The 25,224-nt window shown below is 36.9% G+C and overlaps 3 protein-coding genes across 5 annotated transcripts; 2 read left to right on the top strand and 1 right to left on the bottom strand.

Annotated features, from left to right (window-relative positions):
• The first annotated feature begins 503 nt into the window (after positions 1-503).
• LOC110369717 (4'-phosphopantetheine phosphatase) lies at positions 504-3,202 on the top strand. Of its 2 annotated transcripts, none has more exons than XM_021325254.3 (5): positions 504-930; positions 1,447-1,652; positions 2,220-2,350; positions 2,452-2,736; positions 2,810-2,968. In XM_021325254.3, the coding sequence occupies exons 1-5, from the start codon at positions 629-631 to the stop codon at positions 2,825-2,827; spliced, it is 942 nt and encodes a 313-aa protein (XP_021180929.1). In that variant the 5' UTR covers positions 504-628; the 3' UTR covers positions 2,828-2,968. The 2 variants fall into 2 exon arrangements, with proteins under 2 accessions (XP_021180929.1, XP_021180920.1); XM_021325245.3 differs by having other exon boundaries at positions 505-930; positions 2,452-2,740; positions 2,810-3,202.
• Positions 3,203-3,694: 492 nt separating this feature from the next.
• On the bottom strand, positions 3,695-6,523 carry LOC110369689 (transport and Golgi organization protein 11). Its single transcript, XM_049842061.2, has 5 exons — positions 6,365-6,523; positions 5,994-6,117; positions 5,648-5,777; positions 4,449-4,719; positions 3,695-4,291 (listed from the first exon to the last, which is right to left on the bottom strand). The coding sequence occupies exons 2-5, from the start codon at positions 6,063-6,065 to the stop codon at positions 4,084-4,086; spliced, it is 681 nt and encodes a 226-aa protein (XP_049698018.1). The 5' UTR covers positions 6,066-6,117; positions 6,365-6,523; the 3' UTR covers positions 3,695-4,083.
• Positions 6,524-7,324: 801 nt separating this feature from the next.
• LOC110370674 (UDP-glucose:glycoprotein glucosyltransferase) lies at positions 7,325-24,650 on the top strand. Of its 2 annotated transcripts, none has more exons than XM_064034966.1 (28): positions 7,325-7,803; positions 8,191-8,444; positions 9,291-9,470; positions 9,625-9,818; positions 9,893-10,097; positions 10,205-10,418; positions 11,650-11,870; positions 11,990-12,199; positions 13,105-13,284; positions 13,586-13,782; positions 14,454-14,569; positions 14,659-14,807; positions 15,085-15,270; positions 15,595-15,773; positions 16,056-16,147; positions 16,293-16,453; positions 16,804-16,943; positions 17,407-17,616; positions 17,972-18,196; positions 18,502-18,675; positions 19,033-19,210; positions 19,549-19,731; positions 20,378-20,481; positions 20,840-21,006; positions 22,685-22,806; positions 23,040-23,180; positions 23,674-23,722; positions 23,800-24,650. In XM_064034966.1, the coding sequence occupies exons 1-28, from the start codon at positions 7,488-7,490 to the stop codon at positions 23,823-23,825; spliced, it is 4,773 nt and encodes a 1,590-aa protein (XP_063891036.1). In that variant the 5' UTR covers positions 7,325-7,487; the 3' UTR covers positions 23,826-24,650. The 2 variants fall into 2 exon arrangements, with proteins under 2 accessions (XP_063891036.1, XP_063891035.1); XM_064034965.1 differs by having other exon boundaries at positions 8,191-8,448; positions 9,295-9,470.
• Positions 24,651-25,224: the final 574 nt, after the last annotated feature.

The following is a 25,224-nucleotide window of genomic DNA, read 5'->3' as shown; positions in this document are numbered from 1 at the left end:
AAAAAAAAAGTACACGGAAGAAACTCGTGACAAAAAAGGGGTAGATGTACAAAATATTAACACTTGATTTCGCAAAATCGAATATCGAACGGTAAAACCGTTAACACATTGTATAAAATATTATAAACTCACCTGTGTTCTGCGAGAGCACTGAGTTTATTTTTCAACGAAATACTACAGCGGTTGGTTAGACCAACCTTCTCGGGCGGAAAACAAGACGCCAAATGACGAACTGTGGCCGCCGAGAACACTCGTCGCCTCCTGCCTGGTGGGGAGTGAAACTGGTCGATGTGCGAGAGAGATGCAAGATATGGGGTAGAAAAGGACGGAGATAAAAGCGGAAAACACGTAGGTGCCTATCTCAAACTAGTAAGCTTCAAATAACGGTCAAGAATTTAATAATCTTCTTTCTTGACCCTTGTCTATGACTATCGACTATCAACCAATAAGAGCTCAACTAAACTATAATTTTAATCTACAAGGTTACTTTTTTTATAACAATATTTTTGATATCTTATCTGTGATTGGCTTTGTCGCAAGAATAAACAGAGATAGTTTTTTGATAAGATAATTGTTTAATTATATTTGCATAATGATAAAACAATACAATGGGCTAAGACTATAGCAAATGAAAATATTAAGTTGTTGTTTTCTACGAGTCGCTGGTTTATTTTCTAGTGGCAGTTGCAGGATGGATCATTTTGGCCTTTCGCACATATTGCTCGAGCCAGATAAATATAATCCAGATACTTTGGACTTGCTAGTTGACGAAGAAGCAAGAGAATATTGGCTTAATACTTGTGAAAAACTGACTGAAAAATATGTAAATTTTGCGCTTTTAAATAATGAAGATCCTACAGTGGAAATACGCGCACTTAAATTTAAAACTTGTTACATAGAAGCACTCAAAGAACTCAGAATAAACCCTCTGTAAGTAAAAAATTAATTGCATACATGATAAAATAATAGTAAACAGATGATTGGATAATCAAAGATACTCGTCTTAAACTATTTTTATATATTTAAACTTAATTTTATTATAGTGAGTGCCTTTACTCAAAACAAGAGCTATTGCGAGAGGAATGTAGAGGCCAATGAACAACATAACTGTTTCCCCTTATGTTAAGGTAGATGTGCAGGGATGATGCATTGCTAAAGTTATGCAATGTATTAACTATAGGAAATAGACATAGCTGCACAATTTGTGACCGTCCAATATTCACTTCCTTAGTTGAGTTATTTTCCACCAGCATTATGCTATGTGACACAATAACAGCTCTCCAATGGCCTTTTTTAGTTTCTGAACTTATGGAATCATGCCAAATAGAGTTGTTAAAATATATGCTGAGACAACCCCTGAAAGAAACTGGAATGAGGGGAGGAGAATCATAATTGCATGATCATTGTATATTTTTGGATACTAACAATGTATTCCTTTGATTCTAGTGCTCATGGGCAGTTGACCATAAGATTACTTCTTGACATCAACGAAACATGCCTTCGTTCTCAGGGTTTCTTTGATTTATGGAAACAACAAAAAAAATGTGAAAATGAAGGAGCATTGGCAACATTTGGTGCTCGACTAGCTGAAATTGATGCCCTGCCGGATGACAGACAGAGGTGGATCGAACTGACAAGAGGAGTATTAGCCGGTAACTCAATACATTTGTTTTGCCTTATTTAAATTTAAAACTGTACATACAACATAGTACAACATAGTTTGGGAAATGGCTTAGAGGATGATTTAAATTTAAAACTGTCTCAGTCCCTAAGGTGCATCCACATCAAATGTGAACTACTCCTTAACTGAGTTGAAAGTAGTTTATCAACCAATCTCTGTGCCAAATCTTATATCTATTTTAATACAAAGGAGTTACAATGCACCTGTCCTTCACACGTGATTGAATAAGGATGCTGGGATGGATGGAAGCTGCCCACCCTTTCACCTATGACCTGACATCCCTTACCTGAATAGCCTACAACAATCAAAAATAATATAGCTTTTTTTCATGAGACCCTTGAGATTACTCCCTACAATGGCACATACTCAAAAACATAACTTATCTCTATATAATATAAAATGAGCCACCATCTTAGATACCAAGTAAATACTTTTCCTCAAAGTTCATCTTTTATACTCACAAAAAATGTAATAAAGCGTTCATGAATAGTTGACAAAGGCTGGCATCTTAATTAATTCATTAAGTTGATGTCTATAGGAAATATGTTTGACTGGGGGGCCCAGGCAGTAACCAGTATTCTAGATAGTGGATTATATGAAGCACTAGAGAAAATTCAGAAAAGGCCCTGGCTGTATGATGGCTTGGATAAATGGCTTGACAAACTAGAGGTGAGTTTTAACTACACACTAATATGTATAACTCATATTTATATAGTTACAGATAATAAAAGGGAACATAAACTATTTAAACTAATTATATCTGCTTACAGAAAACTGTACACCATTGTGCTGCTGTGTTTGTTGATAATAGTGGTGTTGACATAGTTCTTGGTATATTGCCATTTGTGAGAGCATTATTACTGAGAGGCACTGGTGTCATATTATGTGCCAATGAATGGCCAGCCCTCAACGATGTTACCAATGTTGAACTGGAAGAGGTGTTACAGGGAGCTTCCCTCATTTGTCCCGTTATCTCAGCGGCTCTGTCTACTGGAGATTTAGTAGTAAGATCAAGTGGACAAAGAGGTCCATGTTTGGATCTAAGAACGATTAGTGTAGGTAAGTTGTTGAAATTCAAATTCAATGAAGTTAGATTAGCAACAGTGATGTAATGATAAGCTTTTACAGGTTTATGCACTGAAATGAAGGTTCGAGGAGTTGACTTAATCATATTGGAGGGTATGGGCAGAGCTCTTCATACTAACTTAAATGCTCGCCTTGCTGTTGATTCACTGAAAATTGCTGTAGTCAAGAATACATGGTTAGCACAGAGACTTGGTGGGCCACTTTTTTCTGTAATCTTTATTTATGAGGAGAAACCAACTAAAACATAAAAAACCACAACAAGTATGATGATGTGATTGTTCCCAGTATTCATTTAGGAATTTTAAGCCATTGAACTTGTGAAACCATTTGTTTGTAGTAATATCTCCATATTGCGCATTCATCTTTTAGAATGCCCAGTCTTCTTGTGTTAATGTTCTTATAGTGATTTTCGGAATATATTGAGTGTTATCCTGATCTAACTTGTTTTAATTATATAATTCCAAACTACTTAGTGCGACTCTGACGCTACTTCAATCAAGGTAACGGCGGCAAATAAGACGAAATGCTGCCCTTAAAATGGAGGGTACTCACAAGAGTTTCCTCCAGTATAAGAACTTCAAAAATAATAGGTGAAAGAAGAAAATAGGTGTCCTCTCCAAGTAGATATTTGTTACAGTTGATACAGAGATTTTCAAGGTGTTCAGCATATATAGTGTATCTTCCAGTTGATTTATTTTTCGATTTTTCAGAGTGTTATTTACTGCCTTATGTTATCAATTAAGATTATACTAAAGTCAGAGTAATCTACCAATTACTGTTGCTCTAGCAGCTTTTATACATGATGATTTAGGTTTTATGTGGCTAGGGTTATGGAAGGCATTTGGTGCTAGGATTTGACTTGAATAATGTATGTAAACTAATTAATATGATGCTTTATGTGCGTGCGTTAGGACAAATAATACCAAATTAAAATTTGTGAATTCGTATCGTTTATTCAAATAAAAAATGACCCAGTTCATACATCTATACACTAAAGGGAAGGGTCATGTAACTTCTCAACAATTCATTAAAAGAAGACGAATGCATGAAAAGTTATCATATCATGTGAGAATTCACTGTACACATCGCAGAAATGTACAACATTCAACATATCATATAAAAAGTGTTACCTAAATGCTAAGAAATAATAATCTTTGATGAACAATAACACTTCCACCTTTACTACAACCAGAAAGTGACATTTCTACATATTATGTCCCTTAAAATGAACAATCCAGTGATTCAAATTTCATAACGTCAACAATACATGGGTAGGACTTCATCTTACATTTTAATGTTGCTGTTCCTAATGCGGATTAGGATCTGTTCAGCCAAGCAATAACTTTGAACAACAAGTAGGCTATACCAAAAGCATACGCAATCTTTTCTTTCTGCTGCCGTTGCAGTTGCTCTGCCTCTATAGACATCACACGACGATTCAATTTCACAATCTGACGACGCAGATGTACTAACTCTTCCGAAGTAGACAAACCTTCACCATTACCCATTGGTGGGGTTGGGTCTCTGAAAATATAAGTTCATACTTAAGTAATGTTATAAGATAAAAGAATAATAGAATTGATAACTAACTAAGACCTAATTTTAATGCTTTGGGCATTTTGATTACAACTGCTGTTTACTTACAATAAAATAATTCATGATCAACCATGAGCATCCTTACCTCAGAACCAAGCGCGATTCAGTCATGGTAGATTCGTTGAAGTTATCAGGACGAGGTGTGGTCGAGCGTGCACCATCGCCTTGAGACCGGTAATTTCTTGAATTTCTTGGCGGCGAGTTAGCAGGCATCCCTTGTGGGAAATCATCAGCAGATGGAAAGTAGTGTTGATCAAGAGTAATCACGCGAGGTGGTGTACTGACCCGAATCATACCAGGGTCTGTTGGCAGCACTGCATTGTCAAGTTGGATTTCGCGAGGAGGTGCTTTTGTCCCTATAAAAAAGAACAAAAGAAAAACAAAAAATAATACCTATATTGTTATAACTCAGTTCATTGAAGAAATAAATTTTAAATAGCGATGCATAGAACGTCACGCGCTCGATACTAGTTCCTCTCACTCTCGCGCGTACCGTAAACAGAGTCTTTAGGTCAAAATTTGCTGAATTGACGACCTTAGTGATCTTTTTTACGAAAACCGAAAAAAATTGCAGAAAACTATAACAAATACTTTAAGCCAAGCAAAAACCGCTATTTAAGATTTTTTTTATTCAATGCCTAAGGGACCGTTCAGACAGACCAGCTTGAAGAGGAGAACAAATTCTTAACACGTTGAAAATTTAGTACATGCTCAGTATTTGTAGTAAGGTTTATTTTTGCATGTGCACTGCTTATGTCATTAAGAATTCGGAGCCGATTCGGGTCTGTGCGAAAAGAAAAATGTACACGTCTCCAAGGGGAACTTTTTCCTGTACCCAGATAAAATATAATCTTTGTTCACGGGGATAATGTAGCTTCCCAATAGAAAATAATTTTTCAAGTAGTTTCAGAGCTTACACATGTCAAACAAATAATCAAATCTTTCCTCTTTATAATATTTATGTAAATTATGCTGAACGAATAAGTTATGTTGTTAATGTCCTCCTAACTGATTGTCGCCTATGATGGCTGATCTCCTTGTATCTGCACAGGACATATTATAGTGCACAAACATTTGTGCAGACACAGGTGCATTCTTTATTTCTTCACTCTTGTACCCCAATGGGGACAGACATTTGTCACAACCACTATATAATTTTAACTGACCCTATTTTGTATTCTAGTTATTTTCTGGAATCCACAGTACTACATGCTATTGACAATTATAGTAAACAATTAAACATCTGATGAAAAATCTTATCATTTTAACTGTGTGTGCTCTTACCAACATGTTGATCTTGTCCAACAACAAGGATTCTCTCAGGTACTTTCATGTCAAACTTTTCGTTAGCATAATCCCAGCCAGACACTATTCCATTAGGTGCGCTGTCTTCATCCACTATGTCACCAGTAGCCTAAAAAAACATAACAACTTCATAAAGAATCAACACACTGTTTAGACAGCTGTTCTCCTAAAATTGAAATCCAACTTTACTGAAGTATCCATAATCTTTGTTTGTAATTTGAGTAAGCAACGTGAATATATAAAAAAACAAAGGAAAGCACTAAGCTGTAGATACAACAAATTAAAATTCATTAACAATAAAATCAAATAGGTATGATATAATTACCTTAATCCTTTGAGGCACAGTCATGTGGTGGCTTATAAGCCGCGCATAAGCTTCATCGGAGGTGTACTGCATTGTAGCGGTGTAGTCCAGATAGCAGAAACAATAGACGTGGTGGAGTAGGCACCTAGAGGAAAATGTACAATAAATACGTAATGTATAATAGTGTACCCGATCAACGAAGAATCAATATTAAGCTTTATCCTTTGGTAGGCGGTAGAAATATGACAATATAAAAACAAAACTTTGGATAATGTAATGTGAGAGAAATAAACTTTTTATCAGTTCAATCATAATTTATAATTATTAAATTTGAGTGTAGTCGTGGTATTTTTAATGTACTATAATAATATACGAAAACTGAGAACACTTACTGCTTGTTTATTTTATTTAAGTAGTTTAGTCCATCTGGGTATGGAGTGAAAAATAATAAGACAATCGAAATTTATTACACGGGCAGAAGTCCAGTCGTAAGAATTCGCGATTGACAGTATTTGACAGTTAAAGGATTGACAATTGACAGTTTTGAAATTTTGATGTCATGATTTGACAAATATGGAGGGTAGATGCAGGGAAAGCCATTGGTAATGGCGACAAATAAAAAAAATATATATATTTCATAAGAAAAGTTAATATCTCACAAACTCATCAAATGTGGCAAAGCAATGAGCTAACAAGATATATCTAGTGGCAATTGAGGCCTAAGTCCGTTTGACTAAATACAAACGTCCTAAATGATTCAGTCAGTATGTCCTCAGGACAGGAGCTGTAGCCTAGTTTGAGGGTCATTGCCAAACATTTATTGTAATTCTTTTTTAATGAATAAATATTTTTTTACTAATTTAGTCAAATGACACTCAGGAATTTATGTTAGAATCATTTAACTCTATGAATTTAGTATTTTTGAATCTTTGACTATTTTTAGTGGCGTGCACTTGGAGAGGCCTATGTCCAGCAGTGGACTGCGATAGGCTGATGATGATGATGATGATGACTATTTTTAATGTTTGGTAGAGGGTACTAATCACAGAAAACTGAGAAATCAGAAGATATTTCGCTTCTGGCTGACTTAATCCTCATTAGAAAGTGATGTAGGTCTTCTGAATTAATCAAGTAGAATAAGGCTTTGTTATGTTTTTTATAAGTGGAGTCAACAATTGGAACGTCATTTTCTGTTTTCCTCTACCCTCTATAATGATAAATTTCATTTGTTTTATATTTCACAACACAGTGTTATAGCGGTAGCTATTTCCTATTGGTAGTTACACTACTATAGCAGCATTAGCAACCCCCAGCCAATCGTAAAATACCGTTATTATGCACTATGTTTGGTACATGAGAACCGCTGTCAATTACGCCGTGTCCAGCTGTCATTGGTGGTTGTCTGGTTGTGTTGTCTCTTTAGGATGAGTTTTAATATCCGAAATCTATGAAGTTTTCATATTAACTCAACTAAAACAACTTGGAAAGTATGACCACTTATAAAGTTGTGTGTAAATGTGGCACTTGTACATAATTAAATTAAGGAATTCTTTAATTACTCGTAGAAGCATTTTAAGAACGATGAGAGCTACCGGCTTCAGAATTTCCTTATGTATAATAGCTTGCGTATTAGTGGCTTCGGTTTCATGTGATGATACTTCGAAACCATATGAAAAGAAGTCCAAATCTGTAACTTCTTTTGTAAGTGCAAAATGGGAAGCTACTCCAATAGTCCTGGAGCTCGCGGAATATCTGGCAGGCGAAAGTACAGACCTGTTCTGGTCATTCTTCGATGGGATAAATTCATTAAAAACTAGTCTGGACACCCTCGGTGAGTGAATAACAAAAACAATAGTCTTTAACCTACAGAACAATGTATAATCTGAGTATAGGAGCAGCATGGTTTGTGTGGTACTGCATTTAAAAATGTGCTTAACAAAGACAATGATTGAATTAAGAATCTGAATCTATACTATAAGGCTGAATAATCTTACAGAGTTAGATAGACTATTTATTGAGGAAGATTGTAGGCTACTTTTATCAGGGTGCATGGTATAGATTATATGGGAAGCAGATGAAGCTCTGTAAGTTAGTTTATAAATAAGTGAAATGTTATTTTTTTTGGAACCACTTGATAATAGTTTGTGTATGAATGCTTTGTCATAATTTTTTCAGTGTAAAAGTTTTGAATAATGTTCTAATTTATGGAAATTTTCAGAAACTGACAAGCAGGTGTATGATGCCTGTATTGGTGTTGCTAGTTCACTGCTGGCACCAGCACAGCTGCGGATGGCCAAACTGGCTCTCTCAATGCATCTCACTTCACCTACTGTCAGAATGTTTGATCAGATTGCCACACAAAGTGGAGCAAAAGAGGTTGCATGTGATACATTTGTGTCAATAGCTTCAAGGAAAATATGTGATAATGATGCTTTAAGAGATGTTCTGAAGTCCTACAACCAGTATGATGTGGCAAGTATAACTTTCCTTAAATATCATATTTTATCTGTTACATATATAGAGTATTATTTCTGAATAGTATGGTTTCCCTTAATCTGGTTATTAGTATTCTGTTGAGTGTATTTCTATGCATGCGTGGAGTTCCAATTACCTAAATTATAGAAATCAGCCTTGAAACGTTTCATGTTATTAGTTTATTACTGATGGTTTCTAGTAACAATGTTCCTACATAAAGTATAAAACTTTAGGTAGTAGGTTATTACTCATAAAACATTGTGTAGGGACATTAAAATTACTAGATATTAATTTTATTGATTATGACATGCATACTTGAAATCTGAAATATTTAATGAGGATGCTTATTGAAAAGTTTGTGAGGATTTCATGTATGACCAGTTATAGTCTGGAAGTTAAAAGCTTTTACTATAAGAACATAGAAGTGTTGTGCTAAATCATATGCTATATATGAAGCATGGAAAATGCACACTTCAATAGCATCACTTCAAGGTGATTACTGTAAAAATATTGTAAGAAAGATTACTATAGTACTCAAGGCCAGGTTACTACTACTACACTATCATGTACAATAATAATTTGTGTTTTATATAGGTTGAAATAGGCCATGCCATTAGCCATACTATTCTGAAATTGTGAAGTTTTTGCACTACTTGGTTTGAAACTTCTTTTGTTGAGGCCCCTTATAAGCTACAACTGTTGCAGCAATGTTAACACAATAGAGGAAGATATGTGTGTATGCATCAGTGCAACTGTGGTTGTCAATAGAAACAAGGTGTGCAGGAAATATTTTTGTATATATTTGAAAAGCAAAAAATAATAATCTTTTCTATCTTTAATTAGGAAGAGCATAAGCTGGAGACATATCTGTTAGACCACACTTATCCAAGCAGTGACAATAAGAGCCTCACTGCTATATTGTATGGAGAGCTTGGAATGAAAGACTTTACTGCAAAGCACAAGATACTCTCTGGATATGCAGACACAGGTGCCATCAACTACGTAGTGCGGTGGAATGTTAAGGTAAATATTTTTAATAACTTTATAATTGGTCTGCATTAAAATTGTCCATGAAATGCTCCTCATGTCCATTTTATTGAGGTAAAGACATAAATAAGTGCAATAATTTCCTGTAACATTTTTCATTTTACACATTAAATGTTTTTTGGTCCTCTAGCCCCGAGGCAAGCCTAAATTACGTCTATCAGGCTATGGCGTGGAATTACAACTGAAGAGCACAGAGTATAAGAGTCAGGATGACTCTACACCAAAAGAAGCTGATGACGGAGACACAAATGCTCAATTGTCTGAGGAAGAAGACGAGAATGATCCACAGAACCAAATTGATGGATTTAATTTTGGAAGGCTCAAGTACGTAATTATTTTTTTAGATTTAGACATTCTTTTCTTACTTCTATCTATACCTGAATTACTCTTTTATACAGGAATTTGTTCCCTGGTTTGCGTTCACCTCTGGAACGTTTCCGTCGACACTTATCAGAGTCTAACGAGGAGCTGGCTCCTTTAAAAGTGTGGCAGATGCAAGCTCTGAGCATGCAGGCTGCAGTAGCCGTTGTCGATGCCAACGACGCTGGAGGGGATGAGTCGCTCAAAGTCCTCACATCCATTGCTCAAAACTTTCCTATGCAGGTAACTGACAAGAAGGTTCAATATCATAAAAAAATATGTAAATAAAAGATCACAATATAAAGGATGACAACAGCATTGAACGTAAACCTCTTTTTCCATTGCTTTAGACAAAATCCCTTATCCACGTGAATGTCCCCCGTTCTTTCCGAGAAGAGGTATTATACAATCAAGACCTTTGGGCGTCTTCCCTGGGTCTACGTCCAGCTGAACCACTGCTACTCGTGTCGGGAGCGCAGTATGACGCCGAGGAAGTCGATGTGATGGCGTTGTTAGCCGCCCTCAAAGAAGATATTGGACCCATGAATACATTACATGCACTTGGTACGGCGTAAGTCACAAATTGAATCTAATATTTATCATAATATCAGTCTAGACACACGGCAGTGTGTCCGCCAAGTTCGAGCAAAAAAGGCGACACACCGGCCGTGGGTTATATTACACGAACCATTTCGGGCCAAATTCGACCCCCCTGTAACTCAAAATCTATTTTATTTACGCATATCAAATTTCTAGTATCTGTTGAGACCCCCTCACTTATCTAAAATACAAAATTTCATTAATATACCTATTGTAGGTCTTGAGATATTGACGTCAGAAAATCGCTATTTTTACTATACACTCACTGACTGATTCACTGATTCACTGATTCACTGACTCACTCATCAAAAACCTAGACCACTTCCAATGGTCGTATTGACTTGAAATTTGGCATGGAGGTAGGTCTTTATGTCAAGGTAAAGGGAAAAATCTGAAAATGGCCAAGTGTGAGTCGGTTTCAAAATAATGAAGGTGTTTTATACCCGGTGTAAATTTATACCCCTAAGGAACTAAAACGAACTAAATTTATCTATATTTATATAATATATCTTCGAATGGTACAAAGGTTTGTATTTAGTCAAAGTAAAGTAAAAATCTGAAAACGGCCAAGTGTGAATCACTTTCGAAAATAACGAATGTGTAACTTTGATCCACGAACATAATATATGATAACATGTCATGTCAGTCAGTTGGTAAATCTAGTCATATTTAATCTAGTTCATTTCTTTGTAAGAAACATAGTGCATATTAAAAAATCTAAAAGATAGTATAAATGAGACATTTCTTTAACTAACTTCATCATAAGAAAAAAATAAAATGAACAACCTTACAAAAATAAATGAAATCCCACCCAAAACAAAAATGTGAAAGACTGCCAAGTTCGATAATATGGGAATGCTTCGCCTATAAAAGAAGTGAGATCTGAATAAGTACCAAGTTCCATACACATACCTCAGTTAAAAATAGTTACTTTTTAATGATGATTACTTGGCAAGTTTTAATAGAAAATTAAATACTTGATTCATTGCGTTTAGTAGGTTTATAACAAGGTGTATGAAAACTTGCCAAGTAACATCATTAAAAAGTAACTATTTTTAACTGAGGTATGTGTATGGAACTTGGTACTTATTCAGATCTCACTTCTTTTATAGGCGAAGCATTCCCATATTATCGAACTTGGCAGTCTTTCACATTTTTGTTTTGGGTGGTTTGTATTAATACTTTTTTGTCATAGGTTTGTCTAAAAAGCTGATCAATAAATTAATGTCTCTGGAGCTGGGTGAGACGTACACATGGGAGGAGTACGGTCTGGACATCCGCGACACGTCTATCACGTGGCTGAACGACTTGGAGTCGGATGAGCGCTACCGCCGCTGGCCTTCCTCGTATATGGAACTACTCCGGCCTACTTACCCAGGCATGCTGAGGAATTTGAGGAGAAATATTTACAATTACGTGAGTACTCAAAAATATTCTGAAAACGTCATAAAAATAACTACATACAATTTATAAATCACATAGATATGATGTATACTTTTTGCAAATACAATAATTAAGTGCAATTTTATGATCAGGTCATAGTGGTGGACCCGACGTCCGTCGCATCTGGGCCGCCTCTAAAGCTGGGTGAGACGCTACTCAAGCACGCGACCCCGGTACGCGTGGGATTGGTACTCGCGCCCAGCTCAGACAACCCTGCCCTCGAGGCCGCCGTCCGGTCTGCCTTCAACTACGTCGCACAAGAGAAGAACTCCAACAAGGAAGCTTACTATTTCCTCACACAGGTCAGTAAAACCATATATTTTCCTTCTCGTCTCAATCTATCTTAAAGTTGTCTGGAAGAGATCGTTCTTAGCGATAACAAAATGATGTCACTTTAATTCGTTCTAAGATAGAAAAATGTATAAATACACTACTCAACAAAATTTTCTTTTTTTATTATATCCAAGGTGAAACATATAATTTTTTGCAGATTATCTATCACAGAATCGAAGTCTAGAACACAGGACTGCTCTAGCACGTCTAGTTTTGGAGAAAAACTAATCTGAAAATGCCTTAAAACGCTTTTTTAACGATATTTAAAGCCATTTTTTTACAGACACTATTTTTTTTCGTACTTTCTAACTAAAGAATCATTTAGCACTGCTCTTCTCAATTCAAATCCAGTTTACTTTACATCAGTACGAGTTTCCATTCTCGTGATATTTTTTTTCAGCTACGTCGTACGATTTGCCTTACATTACTAATAGACATTTTAGTATGGACAAAATACACCGTAAATGTAAAATGGTATATCTCGAGAAAGAAAACTCGTAATGATGTAAAGTAACTGGATTTGAATTGAGAAGAGCAGTACTAAATGATTCTTTAGTTAGAAAATACGAAAAAAAAAATAGTGTCTGTAGAATAATGGCTTTAAATATCGTTAAAAAAGCGTTTTTAGGCATTTTCAGATTGGTTTTTCTCCAAAACTAGACGTGCTAGGGCAGTCCAGTGTTCTAGACTTCGATTCTGTGATAGAAAGTCTGCAAAAAATTATATGTTTCACCTTGGATACGAAAATGCTGTTGACTAGTGATATTGGTGTACCTAATAAAGTACATCCACATATGTATCTAAGACATCGGTTATTTTCTAAGACCAGCAATTGTTTTTAAACCCAGAATTAATGTAATTTGCATTTTTTTAGCTGTTGAACCCGCCTCAAGACGAAAAGCTGTCGATAGAATTTGTGAAGAAACAACTGAACAAGTACATAAGTTTCAAATCTGATATTGATGAAATTCTCTCTGAGGACTCAGAGTATAACTTTGGAAGGCAACTGTCTGATGAGTTTGTTTCGAAAATTGGCACCAACAAATATCCTCAGGTATGTTATTTCTTCCAAATATTGTTCTAGCATTAGATAAAAGACAACAATTAATATCATGTTACCTGACAGTCTTCTTGAAACTAAAACAAAAGAATGTCTTAAAACTATTAACTTTGTTGAATTGGTAGGTGGTAAGTTAATTTTAAGTAGGGCACATATTCTAGATACATACATACTTACCTTATACTGTATACTATACACTACAGTACATATTTACTAAGTATGAAATAGAATTTCAACCCGATAATTACAGCCAGTCAAGTGAACCTATTTTAAAATTATTAATATACATTCATAGGTACTAATAAACGGCGTGCCTCTAGTCGAGGAAGGTAACTCGCCAGTGACGGGCTCGGTAGAGTTGCTCGAAGAGGCGCTGGTAACAGCACTGTCACGTCACACGGGCCGCCTGCAGCGCGCCGTCTTCAGGGGCGAGCTCTCCGACTCGGATGACGCGCTCGACTATCTGATGAAGCAGCCACATATTATGCCTAGGTATGTTAATATTACTCTGAAGAGTTGTTCGTAATTGATGCTCCTAAGGAAACAATAACAGATTTTAGATAAAAGTCCAAAGTTATTATTATAAAAATAAGTAGATAAAAAAAAGTTTTGATCACTGAAAAAAATAGGAAAGTCAATTAACACGTTGCCCAATAAAGACGACATAGCATACTTTAGCTCTAGATATTGATACAGTTTGTACATACATACGCAGCTATAAGGAATATTCATCGCATTTGACGAATCCTCAGTACCGTGAATATAAATCTCATTTGGAGACCATCACTGGTAAATTTTGGAGGTATCTTAAATGATATGTCAACTTTAAGGAAGCTAATTATGCACATTTTTCACAAATCACGGTAAATGTTTTCTAATATTTCTCTTCTTTGTAATACAAGGATGAAAATCAAATGTAGAGTATGAATAATTTCTATAGAGTAATTGGTATTCGATACTTTAACCCCCACACCACACAACAGCACTTTGCCAGTTAATTTTGTTTGGAATTTATGCCACTGAGACGCCAATCTCACTGTCCCTGAAACAATATGGTTTTGATAAACTTGTTTGTTTGCTAAAATATTAACGTGTTTGACAAATGCTCTAATAGGTATATCTTCATGAAACAGAAGGTTAATTATGTGAATTCTCTCCCTCAGACTGAACCGCCGAATTCTGGGTTCAGAACCATCACAGTATTTAGATTTGACAGGAGTTCCATCTTCCCACGACTTATTTGCTGAAGACAAAATACATAAACTTATGCATTTAACAGGTCAGTATTAAAGCTTGAAAATCCTATGTAGCTTGTGGTAACCATTTTCAATACCACCTACAATCTAAATATTATTATTAATCTCCTAGGGCGAGACGCGCTGGCAACTGCATTACCATTGTTAAAATATTTCACGAAATCTGGCAAGGTTGAGAAGTACACTCAAACTATTTGGGTAGCCGGCGATCTTAATAACAAGGAGTCCAGGGACCTACTGAAGAATGCTTTGGCCTTCATGGTAAATATAATTTTAACTAGGTTCCGACCGCGGTTTCAACAGCGTCCCGAGATAACTGTTTCCCGTAACCGGATGGTGACAAAAACTATGAAACTATGTCCTTCTCCCAAGTCTAAGCTACCTCCCCACAAATTTTCAACTTAAATGGTTCAGCCATTCTTGAGTTATATGTCGTATAATTAACAAGGACATTCATATAAAACTCATATTTTTTGTTATTGCATTTTTTAAATTATGCATCTTTTTAAACAATAGCTTCATATTTCATTCGTAACAGAAAGACTCCCGTGGCGTACGCGTGGCGTTTATTCCGAACGTGGACGGTTCGTCCAATGTGGACCAGTCTTTGAATAAAGTGGCGTTGGCGGCGTTAACCACATTGGGACCAGCTGAGGCCACGGCATACATGACGAAGCTGTTAGATGACGAGGGCTGCCATGAGACACAGACTTGTGATATATTGGTGAGTTCACACTTCTTGTTCGAATTATGAGTTTTTTATACAATAGATATGACAAAGAGATTGCTTTCTAGGTCTAGTTGTCGCGTAGCAACTGTTGTGCACGAGGTCTCGGGTTCAATTCTAGGGTTGTGGGTTGTATAAACTTTCCTAAAGTGTTACATCCCCGTTCCTGGGAGATCAGTACTCAGTAGCGGTCGGTATTATGATTCCACGGCCGTCAGGTGGATTTAAGTAAACTTTGACACTGGCATTGCTAAGTGATTAAAACTGTAGCCCTCACTGGAAAAGCCCAATCTAATTGATTTATAAATGTCGTTCCTCCAGCCGGAGATGGTCCCAGCACTGAACAAGTACGAGTGGGTGCTGAAGGCGTCCCGCGTGCTGTGTGCGCGCAGCCTGCGCCTGCGAGCCGCCGCCCGCGCACTCGTCTACAATGCGCGGCTCATCGGCCCGCTGCATCAACACGAACAGTTCACGCTTGACGATTTCCAACTGCTCGAGAGGTAATACACACTTTTGGATTGCAATACAAAAGAATCAAGCATAAATGTTCCATTCACATCACTACATAATATAAAACAAAGTTGCATTCTCTGTCCCTATATCTTGAATGCAATGAATTTCGATGTACTTTTTTTTTATAGATAGTGTGATTTAAGAGGAAGGTTTATATGTATAATAACATCCATTTAATAGAATTAGACCCTTGTGGTGCCGAGGCAGGTTGCTAGTTAAGAATATAATGTACAGCTTAAGGAATATAACATGTTTAATTTCTCTTTTAGGTACAGCAACCAAATGTACGCTGACAAGCTATCAGAAGCACTGGACAGCAAGAAGAAGTCAAAAGATTTAGATAACGAAGATGATGATGATGGTAAGTTCTTACTACTGTATTGGGACATCTTTCAAAGATTTTGCGTTATGACATCTTCGCTTGACACTTTGAACCGACTTCAAAAAGGAGGAGGTTCTGAATTCGACCATTTTTTTTTATTTTCTCCATGGTTTTGTGTGTTCAGACGTGGACAGCAAGCAGCTGGACAGCTCGGAGCGGCTGAAGGTGGTGAGCGTGGTGGCGGCGCGCAGCCCGCGCGTGCGCACGGCGCTGCCGCCCGGCCTGCGCACCGAGCACTCGCTCGTAGACCTGCCGCCGCTCAGGGACGACGAGGCTGCTGTCGAGGTCAGTCGTGGTGTCACCAATATTGGGAATTATCGTAGGTTTTAAACATATTTACTGTACTGCATATGGGTCAAAAAATGAGGTTGTACATATCTGTTGATTTTTATTGTATGTTGGACGACATAACCTACTCTCTCTCTATACAAGTTGTTTGAGCAGTCGTGTCTATTTGACAGGCAGGAATAACCGAGTATACTTTCGTAATATAAATAAACCAGCCCGTATTAGGCAGTATATTACAGGTTTCACTGTTTAATCAAACCTTATTCATGCAATGTACTTTTAATTTAGCCAAAAATATTGATAACACTAGTGTTGAAACAGTACATAATATTTATTTGTTTCTATAGATAGTGGCAGTGCTAGATCCGGCGTCGACGGCAGCACAGCGCCTGGCGCCGCTGCTGCTGGTGCTGCGGCGCGTCGTCAACTGCCGCATCAAGCTGTTCCTCAACCCGCAGGATAAGAACTCCGACATGCCGCTCAAGAGGTACACCTTCAAGTTATTGTATAGTTATGTGCGTCAACAATTGCATTTGTTATGATTTGAATTTCATCAAATGCATACAGTGCACTACATTGCTTAGCATAAATGTTCTCTAATATTTTATATCTGTTACGATTAAAAGGTCGAAGTACGGCTTCACCTAGTTCTAGTCGGCTAAAGCTAGGTGTAACCAGCCAAGTGCGGCTAGACTTATTTTTATTCTAGTTAGTTCTAAGGTGAAGCCTTCACTATATCGGCTTAAACTAGGTGTATTCGCCGTACCGTAAGTTATATAAGACCAATGACATTTATAAACCTTAGGTCGAAATTCGGCATTGCGGAAATGTATCAATCGATTCTTAGACAAAGTGGGCCATACATTTGATTGGTTGATCCTCGTGATGAATCTCCTTTCTCCCCCCATACTCGTGATAAATTGACGAAAATATGCATGTATTGTCGTCAGTTTCTACCGCTACGTGTTGGAGCCGGAGCTGCAGTTCACAGCTGCCGGTGCCGCTACTGGCGGGGCGCTGGCGCGGTTCGCGCGGCTGCCGCACGCGCCGCTGCTGAGCATGGAGCTGCGGACGCCGCCCAACTGGCTCGTCGAGTGCGTCAAGTCTGTATATGACCTCGATAACATACGGTTGGCTGATGTCGATACACTTGTACATAGGTGAGTTATTTTGCTGGCTTTTAAATACACAGCAATATGCAAAAATATGTGTGTCTCATGTGTCTGTGCGTTATATAACTTATTTCACAAAAAAAAAGAAAATAATTCTGAAGTTTGAGCTAACCAAATCCTACTTATATTATAAATGTGATGTTTGTGAGTATGTATGGATGTATGTTTGTTATTCTATATTCGTGTATTTTTTGCAGCACGGCTAGAGTTTATAAGAATTCAAATAATGACTGGAAATATATAAAATTGATGAAAAATAGTTTAGTACTATCTCTAGATCATTCGAATCACAGAACTTCATAAACCACCTTTTATACCAAACAATGTTTACTTTATTAAACAGCGAATTCGAGCTCGAATACCTCCTCCTAGAAGGCCACGCGTGGGACACCACATTGGGCACTCCGCCGCGTGGTCTGCAGCTCGTGCTGGGCACCCGCGACCGCCCCGAGCGTATGGACACCATCGTCATGGCCAACCTCGGCTACTTCCAGCTCAAGGCCAACCCGGGGGCATGGCTGCTCAGGCTCAGGCCTGGACGATCTGATGATATCTATGAGATTGTTGGGTAAGTTAGGCTTTGAATGTTCTCTTTTGTGAAAAAACCGTTAATAACGACTCTTTTGTTAATATATGAGTTATAATCACTACATAGTATAAAACAAAGTCGCTTTTTCTGTCCCTATATCCCTGTGTCCTTTTGTACGCTTAAATCTTCAAAACAACGCTACCGATTTTGTGATTTGATGAGATTTTTTTATTTAATAGCGAGATTGTAGAGGAAGGCGCCGGTGCGAAGCCAGGGTGGGTCGCTAGTTTTTATAGCTTAAACGAAATACTCAAGTACAAAAATATTGTGATCTTTTCCTACAGCCACGAAAACACAGACACGCCAGCAGACAGCGAAGATATCCAGGTGCTGATGAGTTCGTTCCGAAGCCACGTGATCAAGCTGCGAGTCAGCAAGAAGCCCGACAAGCAACATCTTGACCTGCTCGTCGAGAACGATGATAAGAACGCCGGCGGGATTTGGAACTCTATTGCTAGGTGAGTAAAGCTTAAAATATTTTTTAACAGTTCCCTTATGTGCAGATGTGCTTTAAAGAAAATTTTTATTAATAAAAAAAATAAGTTTAAATTTTTATTTTGCCCGCTTATTTTGAAATTGTGTGGAACTGCAGTTGGATTTCGGCTAGAGCCCGAATGCGGATACAGCTAGGTGTAACCGGCCATATGCGGCTCCGTTATGTACTCCTCTATGGACTTCCTTATGTATTTGCTAATGTATTCCGTTGTGTACAACCCCAATGTTATTTGAATTATTTCGTACCAGGCGAATCGTACTGGTAGTTCGTACTTATCGCCTGATAATAAAGATTGAAATAAATAAATACGCATTCGCAGTTCGTTCGGCGGTGGGGAGGAACTCGAGGCACAAGACGAGACCATCAACGTGTTCTCGGTGGCGTCGGGACATCTGTACGAGCGCTTCCTACGTATCATGATGTTGTCTGTGCTCAAGCATACCAAGTCACCCGTCAAGTTCTGGTTCCTTAAGAACTATCTTAGTCCTTCTCTAAAGGTAAGGCTTTAGTTTGCGGTATTGGAAACGGCCTATAACATTGGTCTATTATAGTATTGTAAGAATTTAATGTCACATTATCACTGGATAATTTCAATAATATATACCACAGCTCTGGAACATAAGGGGCTCCAAAAAGAACATAGGTGACAAAAAACATACTATTGTGTTAATTCGACAGGAAAAGTCAGACAATCAAAAAATCCTAACTTATTTCACTTATGTTTTGTGCCACTATGTGAATGAAATAAAGCTATTATATTCATCTAAAAGGATTTTCCACCTCATTTTCTAAAAAAAAAACAAAATCTATCATACTATAGCTGTCTTTCCTATAGGACATTCTCCCATACATGGCGCAAGAGTACGGGTTCGAGTATGAGCTGGTGCAGTACCAGTGGCCGCGCTGGCTGCAGCGGCAGCGCGACCGCCAGCGCACCATCTGGGGGTACAAGATACTGTTCCTCGACGTGCTCTTCCCGCTGCACGTCAAGAAGATCATATTCGTTGATGCTGATCAGGTAATCAGGTTCCTGGGTCTAAAATAATGCAGTATTATTAATTTTAAAGCTTCTGAAATATAATATGTGGCATTCATTTCATGAATACCGGCCTATCGATTTAAAAGTTTAAACTAAATATTTATATAGAACATGTATCTTAATTAACGCACATCCTGAAATTAGTTTGTTCAGAATCGTTTACTGAATCGATTGTTATCATATTATAGGTAATTTTTTATCCCAAAAATAAATACAACTACGGAAATTATTGTCATATTAACCCTGTACAGTCAAAACAAATTCAAATATACCGTAACTCAAAGTAATAAGACTTCGTGTATTGTCGGCTTTTTCCGTAGTTTCGTTATGTTGTGTCGAGTCGAGCGGCGCGCGGCGCGATATTTTCGTGCGTAGTAGTATGACCAAAAAGTTCTCCAAGAATTGGTATAACTAATTTAGTAAATAACAATGTATATACATGTTAAATTAAAAATTCAGTGTATGTATTATGATTATAACATAATATTCTAATTAGGGTGTTTGAGGGTGTGCGTTAATTACGTTACATGTTGTATAAATAAAAATGAGGGAATAATCTTTATTTCTTTAATTTATAGATAGTTTTTCCCAAATTCATCAATAACGACATGTCATTATTTTTTAGATTGTTCGTGCGGATTTGAAAGAGCTGGTAGAATTGGACTTGGGCGGCGCTCCATACGGCTACACGCCGTTCTGTGACAGCAGAAGAGAAATGGAAGGATTTAGGTAATAAATGGCCCTTAGCACTTTGTAGCCTAGGGTTTATTTATGTAACAATAAGTATTTCTGTTTGTTGCTGTATATACAAGCTGTTGATTTGCATCCGTGCAAAATTCAAGGAGGTTGACATAAAATACGTAAATATAATCAATTAAAAGTATGGTATGCGGGAAATACCTGATATGGTTCTTGTAATTTAATAGTAGATACTTTTGAATTAACCCAGTTTTATGAAATGAAAATATCATTAAAAGCCATGAAGCAACGTACATACTATAACTGAATTGTGGGTGTCGATATAGAAATATCTCGTCACGTAGCTGCCTGCGTCTACAAGGGTAATGATTATCATGTTCTGTTGCAGGTTCTGGAAGCAAGGCTACTGGCGCAACCACCTGCAGGGGCGCAGCTACCACATCAGCGCGCTGTACGTGGTGGACCTCAAGCGCTTCCGCCGCATCGCCGCCGGCGACCGCCTGCGCGGGCAGTACCAGGCGCTCAGCCAGGACCCCAACAGCTTGTCCAACTTAGGTAACTAACAGATTATTTATTTATTTTATCTTTATTATCTGGCATCATGGCCCGTGGATAAATACCTTAAACTAACATATATACTTCATATACTTTGTTAGTTAATGAATAGAAGTATAATAGTCACTTTTTGAAGGTTAAGATTACAAAAACGCCCGCCTTTCACGACTTATTATGTGCCTTGCCTTACATTAATAAACCATTTATTTCGGACAGAATCCATATTTAAGTTAGTAACAATGTACTTAAAAACTATGTTAGCAATTATATAATATAATATATAGGTACATTTATAATTTTCCCGTTACTATTCCCACCCAGTGTGCCTGTATGGGACAGTCAAAACGGGATGCAATCATTTGCAGAATTTTTAGCAGCATTAACCTGATCATTTTATACATATATCAAATTAATATCTTGAAGTTAATGCTGTCATATATTTCTTTAGTCTCATTTTGCGCCGCGAAAGGACAATGCCAGGGTCTGGGCTCAAAGTTTGCCCAGCAGTGGGAGTAGTTCCAGCTAGTTCCATAGTGCACTCTGAACACGAAATCCAAATATTTTGGAAATCGGTCCCAGAGGTCCCGAGAAAAACCGGTTCTAATGTTAAACTTGAACAGTCACTTTATAAAGTCCAAGCCATTTTCCCAGTAGTGGGAATGGTTAAAACAGGTTCTTTACTTCACTCTTAAGATGGAATCCAAATATTTTTGAAATCGGTCCCAGAGGTTCCGAGAAAAACCTGTTCTAATGTTAGCCAGCCATTGTTAGCAAGCCATTTTAAGCAGCCACAAACCTAACAACCTCTTTTCTTGAAATAACATTCAGATTGCCAGTGGTTTCTTTCACTGTTACCGGGATAAAAAAAAAAAACAGAAGTAGACGTTTAAGGGTGATTGTTGTTTCTCTTGATTTTCAGTCTCTATCTACCACAATCAGTCCTAAGTTCGTGTAGCGTCATGCAATTAATATCCGTAATGGCAATGGAAAAATCTTATCAAGACGAATAAAACAAGCTCGAACACGAGGTAGTAAATAGATACCGTTGAGGAGTTCCCTCGTCTCACGAGGAGTTCCGTCGTATCCATCGTCAGGTCAGGTCTTACCCTCCACTGTTTTGTGGTGTCGGAGACGTATACCCGAATGACAAGTTTTTATTCGATATGTGCTTACAATTTCTGAAAGTTCCCTATTGTTTTAAGGTTTCTATCACCAGACCCTGGACCGAATAACAAAGGAACCATTTGGAAAGTAAATCCTTTCAAACAATAAAATGATTGTTTAAATCGATTGGTAAACGACGGAGTTATGCACGTACTTACGTAAAAAGAACTGAGAAACTCCTCCATTTTTTGAAGTCGGTAAAAAAAATCTCGTTCAATACCTCGTATTTGTCGATTAATATTATAATGCATTTCAATTAAGGTAATAAAAGTGGAATAGTTTAAGAGTTCGTAAGCATATTTTTCGTAATATTGAATAAGAGTCAAACCAGTTTTTCTCAGGACTCCTGGGATAGATTTCTAAATATTTCGGTCTGGGACCTATTTTATAATATACTATGCAGTTACTGTGGGCAACTCTTGAGCCCAACTTCCATACAAAGAATAGCATTGTCCTTTGGTAGAATAATTCAGAGCTGCAATCGGCAAGAAATGTAATAATTATTTCGTTGCAGATCAAGATTTACCGAACAACATGATCCATCAAGTAGCCATCAAGTCTCTGCCTCAAGAGTGGCTGTGGTGCGAGACGTGGTGCGACAACGACTCTAAGGCTTATGCCAAGACTATTGATTTGGTAAGTCGTAGCACATAAGCACGTGTTGAATACACCTTGAACACGCAAACACTTTACAGGCGTAGTATAAAAATACCTATAAAAACATTCTTAGCGCAGTTGGGTAAAAATATCCTTTTTCACTTTACAAAGAAAATACAGACTTTTAAGTTCGTATTTTTTTTATCTTATACTCTCAGTTGGTATTCCTGCAGGGACCGCTTTCCATGATTAAATCAATGACCTATTCACAGTGCAATAATCCAATGACGAAAGAAGCGAAGTTGTCAGCCGCCATGCGCATAGTTCCCGAGTGGAGCAAGTACGACGACGAGATAAAGGGGCTGCAGGCACGCGTGAGACGCGGGCTGTACCAGGCCGCAGACCATGAACAGGTGACGTACACACAAATTATGTAGCACTAGCTGTTCCACGCGGTTTTCCTGCCGTGCCGGATAAATTTTTACCTTACCTGGATATAACATCAAAAGAATAACAATGAAAGCATTATTCAAATCGGGTCAGCCGAAGTCTACTCGATACAAACAATACAATAAATTATACTTTTCTTATTTATTTACTATGTTTTGTAACATTCTTCATGTAACGTTCTCTGAAAACAACTGTTCACTATCATTGTCACGTTCTATTTTCAAAATAAATTTTGCCGATGAAAATGGGTCACAATGGGTCCTGAAATATTATATTTTGGCTTCATTTTTGATGTAGTGTGTTAACACAGCGAGATTGTAGATTCTAATTAGTGAAGCGATTTTCTGCGCGAGCCGTGTATCTCCTTTCCATGTTCTCGAATACTCAATAATTGTGAAAGTTTTTATCTCTATCACTGAAATAATAGTTCTTATGATATTATTTAAATTCTTGCAGGAAATCGAGAGTACTGATCATCAAGAAAGTAGTACGGGTAGTCAGTCAAGTAAGTTATAAAATAAATATTCATTATGAACCACAAAAAAAAAACAAGTTCACTAAAGGGAGTTATTTTTGTTTCAGAACACGAGGAGCACTCTGAGTTATGATGAACTAAAGTGTTGTTATAATTAGTTTATTCCAATTTGTTGAATGCTGATTCGAGTGAATGTGTAAGTAGAAATGCTCACTTTTCTGTACAGTTCAGCGTTTAAAGTAGCTTGAACTATTCAATTATTACTTGTATTCTTATTACATAGGTATATATTTCCACATAATTGTAACAAGCTATGTATGTAATTGATTTGAAACAAAAACATTGGAAGTTCCTTTTATGATTTTATTGATTATAATAAGTCGAATCGTTCTTTATAACTACCAAAATATTTTTATAAAACGGTAATGTAGAACAAGTGTACTAAATTACGTCTTCATTTATATTATACTGCGAATTTAATTTGCGATGCCATATTGTAATATTCGTAACGGAAATTGTTTAAAATTATTATATTTCAACTGTAAAAACTCGTAACGAATTACCTATAGCTGACCTATGCTGTTTTGTCCCATCTACCACTTTCTTAAACTATGTTTTTACCACCAGATATTAACAATAAGTAAAAATGATGTGATTTTTAGTTAATAAGTGCAGGGATTTTGTTTATGTTAAAGTCACTAAGTTTGCAAAAGTTTATTTTTCTATAACCAGTGACAGTTTCCAAAATTCGGTATAGTTAGTGATGAAAACTACTGTGTTAATGTATAAGGTAAATTAATATAGCAGTCTCGAGATCTCACAAGTTAGTGAATTGTGTATACAGTGGATTTCTGAAGATTGGTCATAGTAAATTTCTTATTCCCAATTTGCTCAGTATATGTTTTGGTAATTGACATTGCTAAACAGTGTTGTAAATAAACAACTTGTGTCACATTAACATGGACTTTCATTCTAGAGCCCTATTTATTCATTACTAGCTGTTTCCAGCGGTTTCACCGGAGTCCCCCATAGGTACCTTCTTCCTTCTAAAATATGGTTATATCCGGGCATAGTCAAGTATGTAAACAGGAAAAGATTTTTCTGAATTTCAGAATGTTAAGGGTACAAACAAACAAAAGAGTTTCTTCTTTATTATATCAGCAAAGAAAAAACTGCAAAGCAAAATAAAACAGAGAATTCTTCTAAGTACGACTTTTATTTACAAGAGTTCTTAACATCACTATGCATTAAGATGTTTGCATAAAGTGTTATTTGACATGAAAAGACTATGACTAAAACTACGTATTAATTATAAAATTACGTTGATAGAGCAAAAGTACCTAAATATAGTTTATGATACTACCAATAAATACTACTCAATATGTACATCAATGTAAAAAGTAAGTAATACTAGGGATAAATACATACAGGAAGTTAGATTTCTGTAATGTATTATCATGAATTTAGCAAAAAGTTTTTTCGATTTCATTTCTAACAGTACACAACTCTACACAAGAGGCGTGCTCTAGCCC

The sequence above is a fragment of the Helicoverpa armigera genome, chromosome 5 (genome assembly GCF_030705265.1).
Source record: "Helicoverpa armigera isolate CAAS_96S chromosome 5, ASM3070526v1, whole genome shotgun sequence".
Classification (NCBI taxonomy): Eukaryota; Metazoa; Arthropoda; class Insecta; order Lepidoptera; family Noctuidae; genus Helicoverpa; species Helicoverpa armigera.
This window is presented reverse-complemented; position numbering and strand designations above follow the sequence as displayed.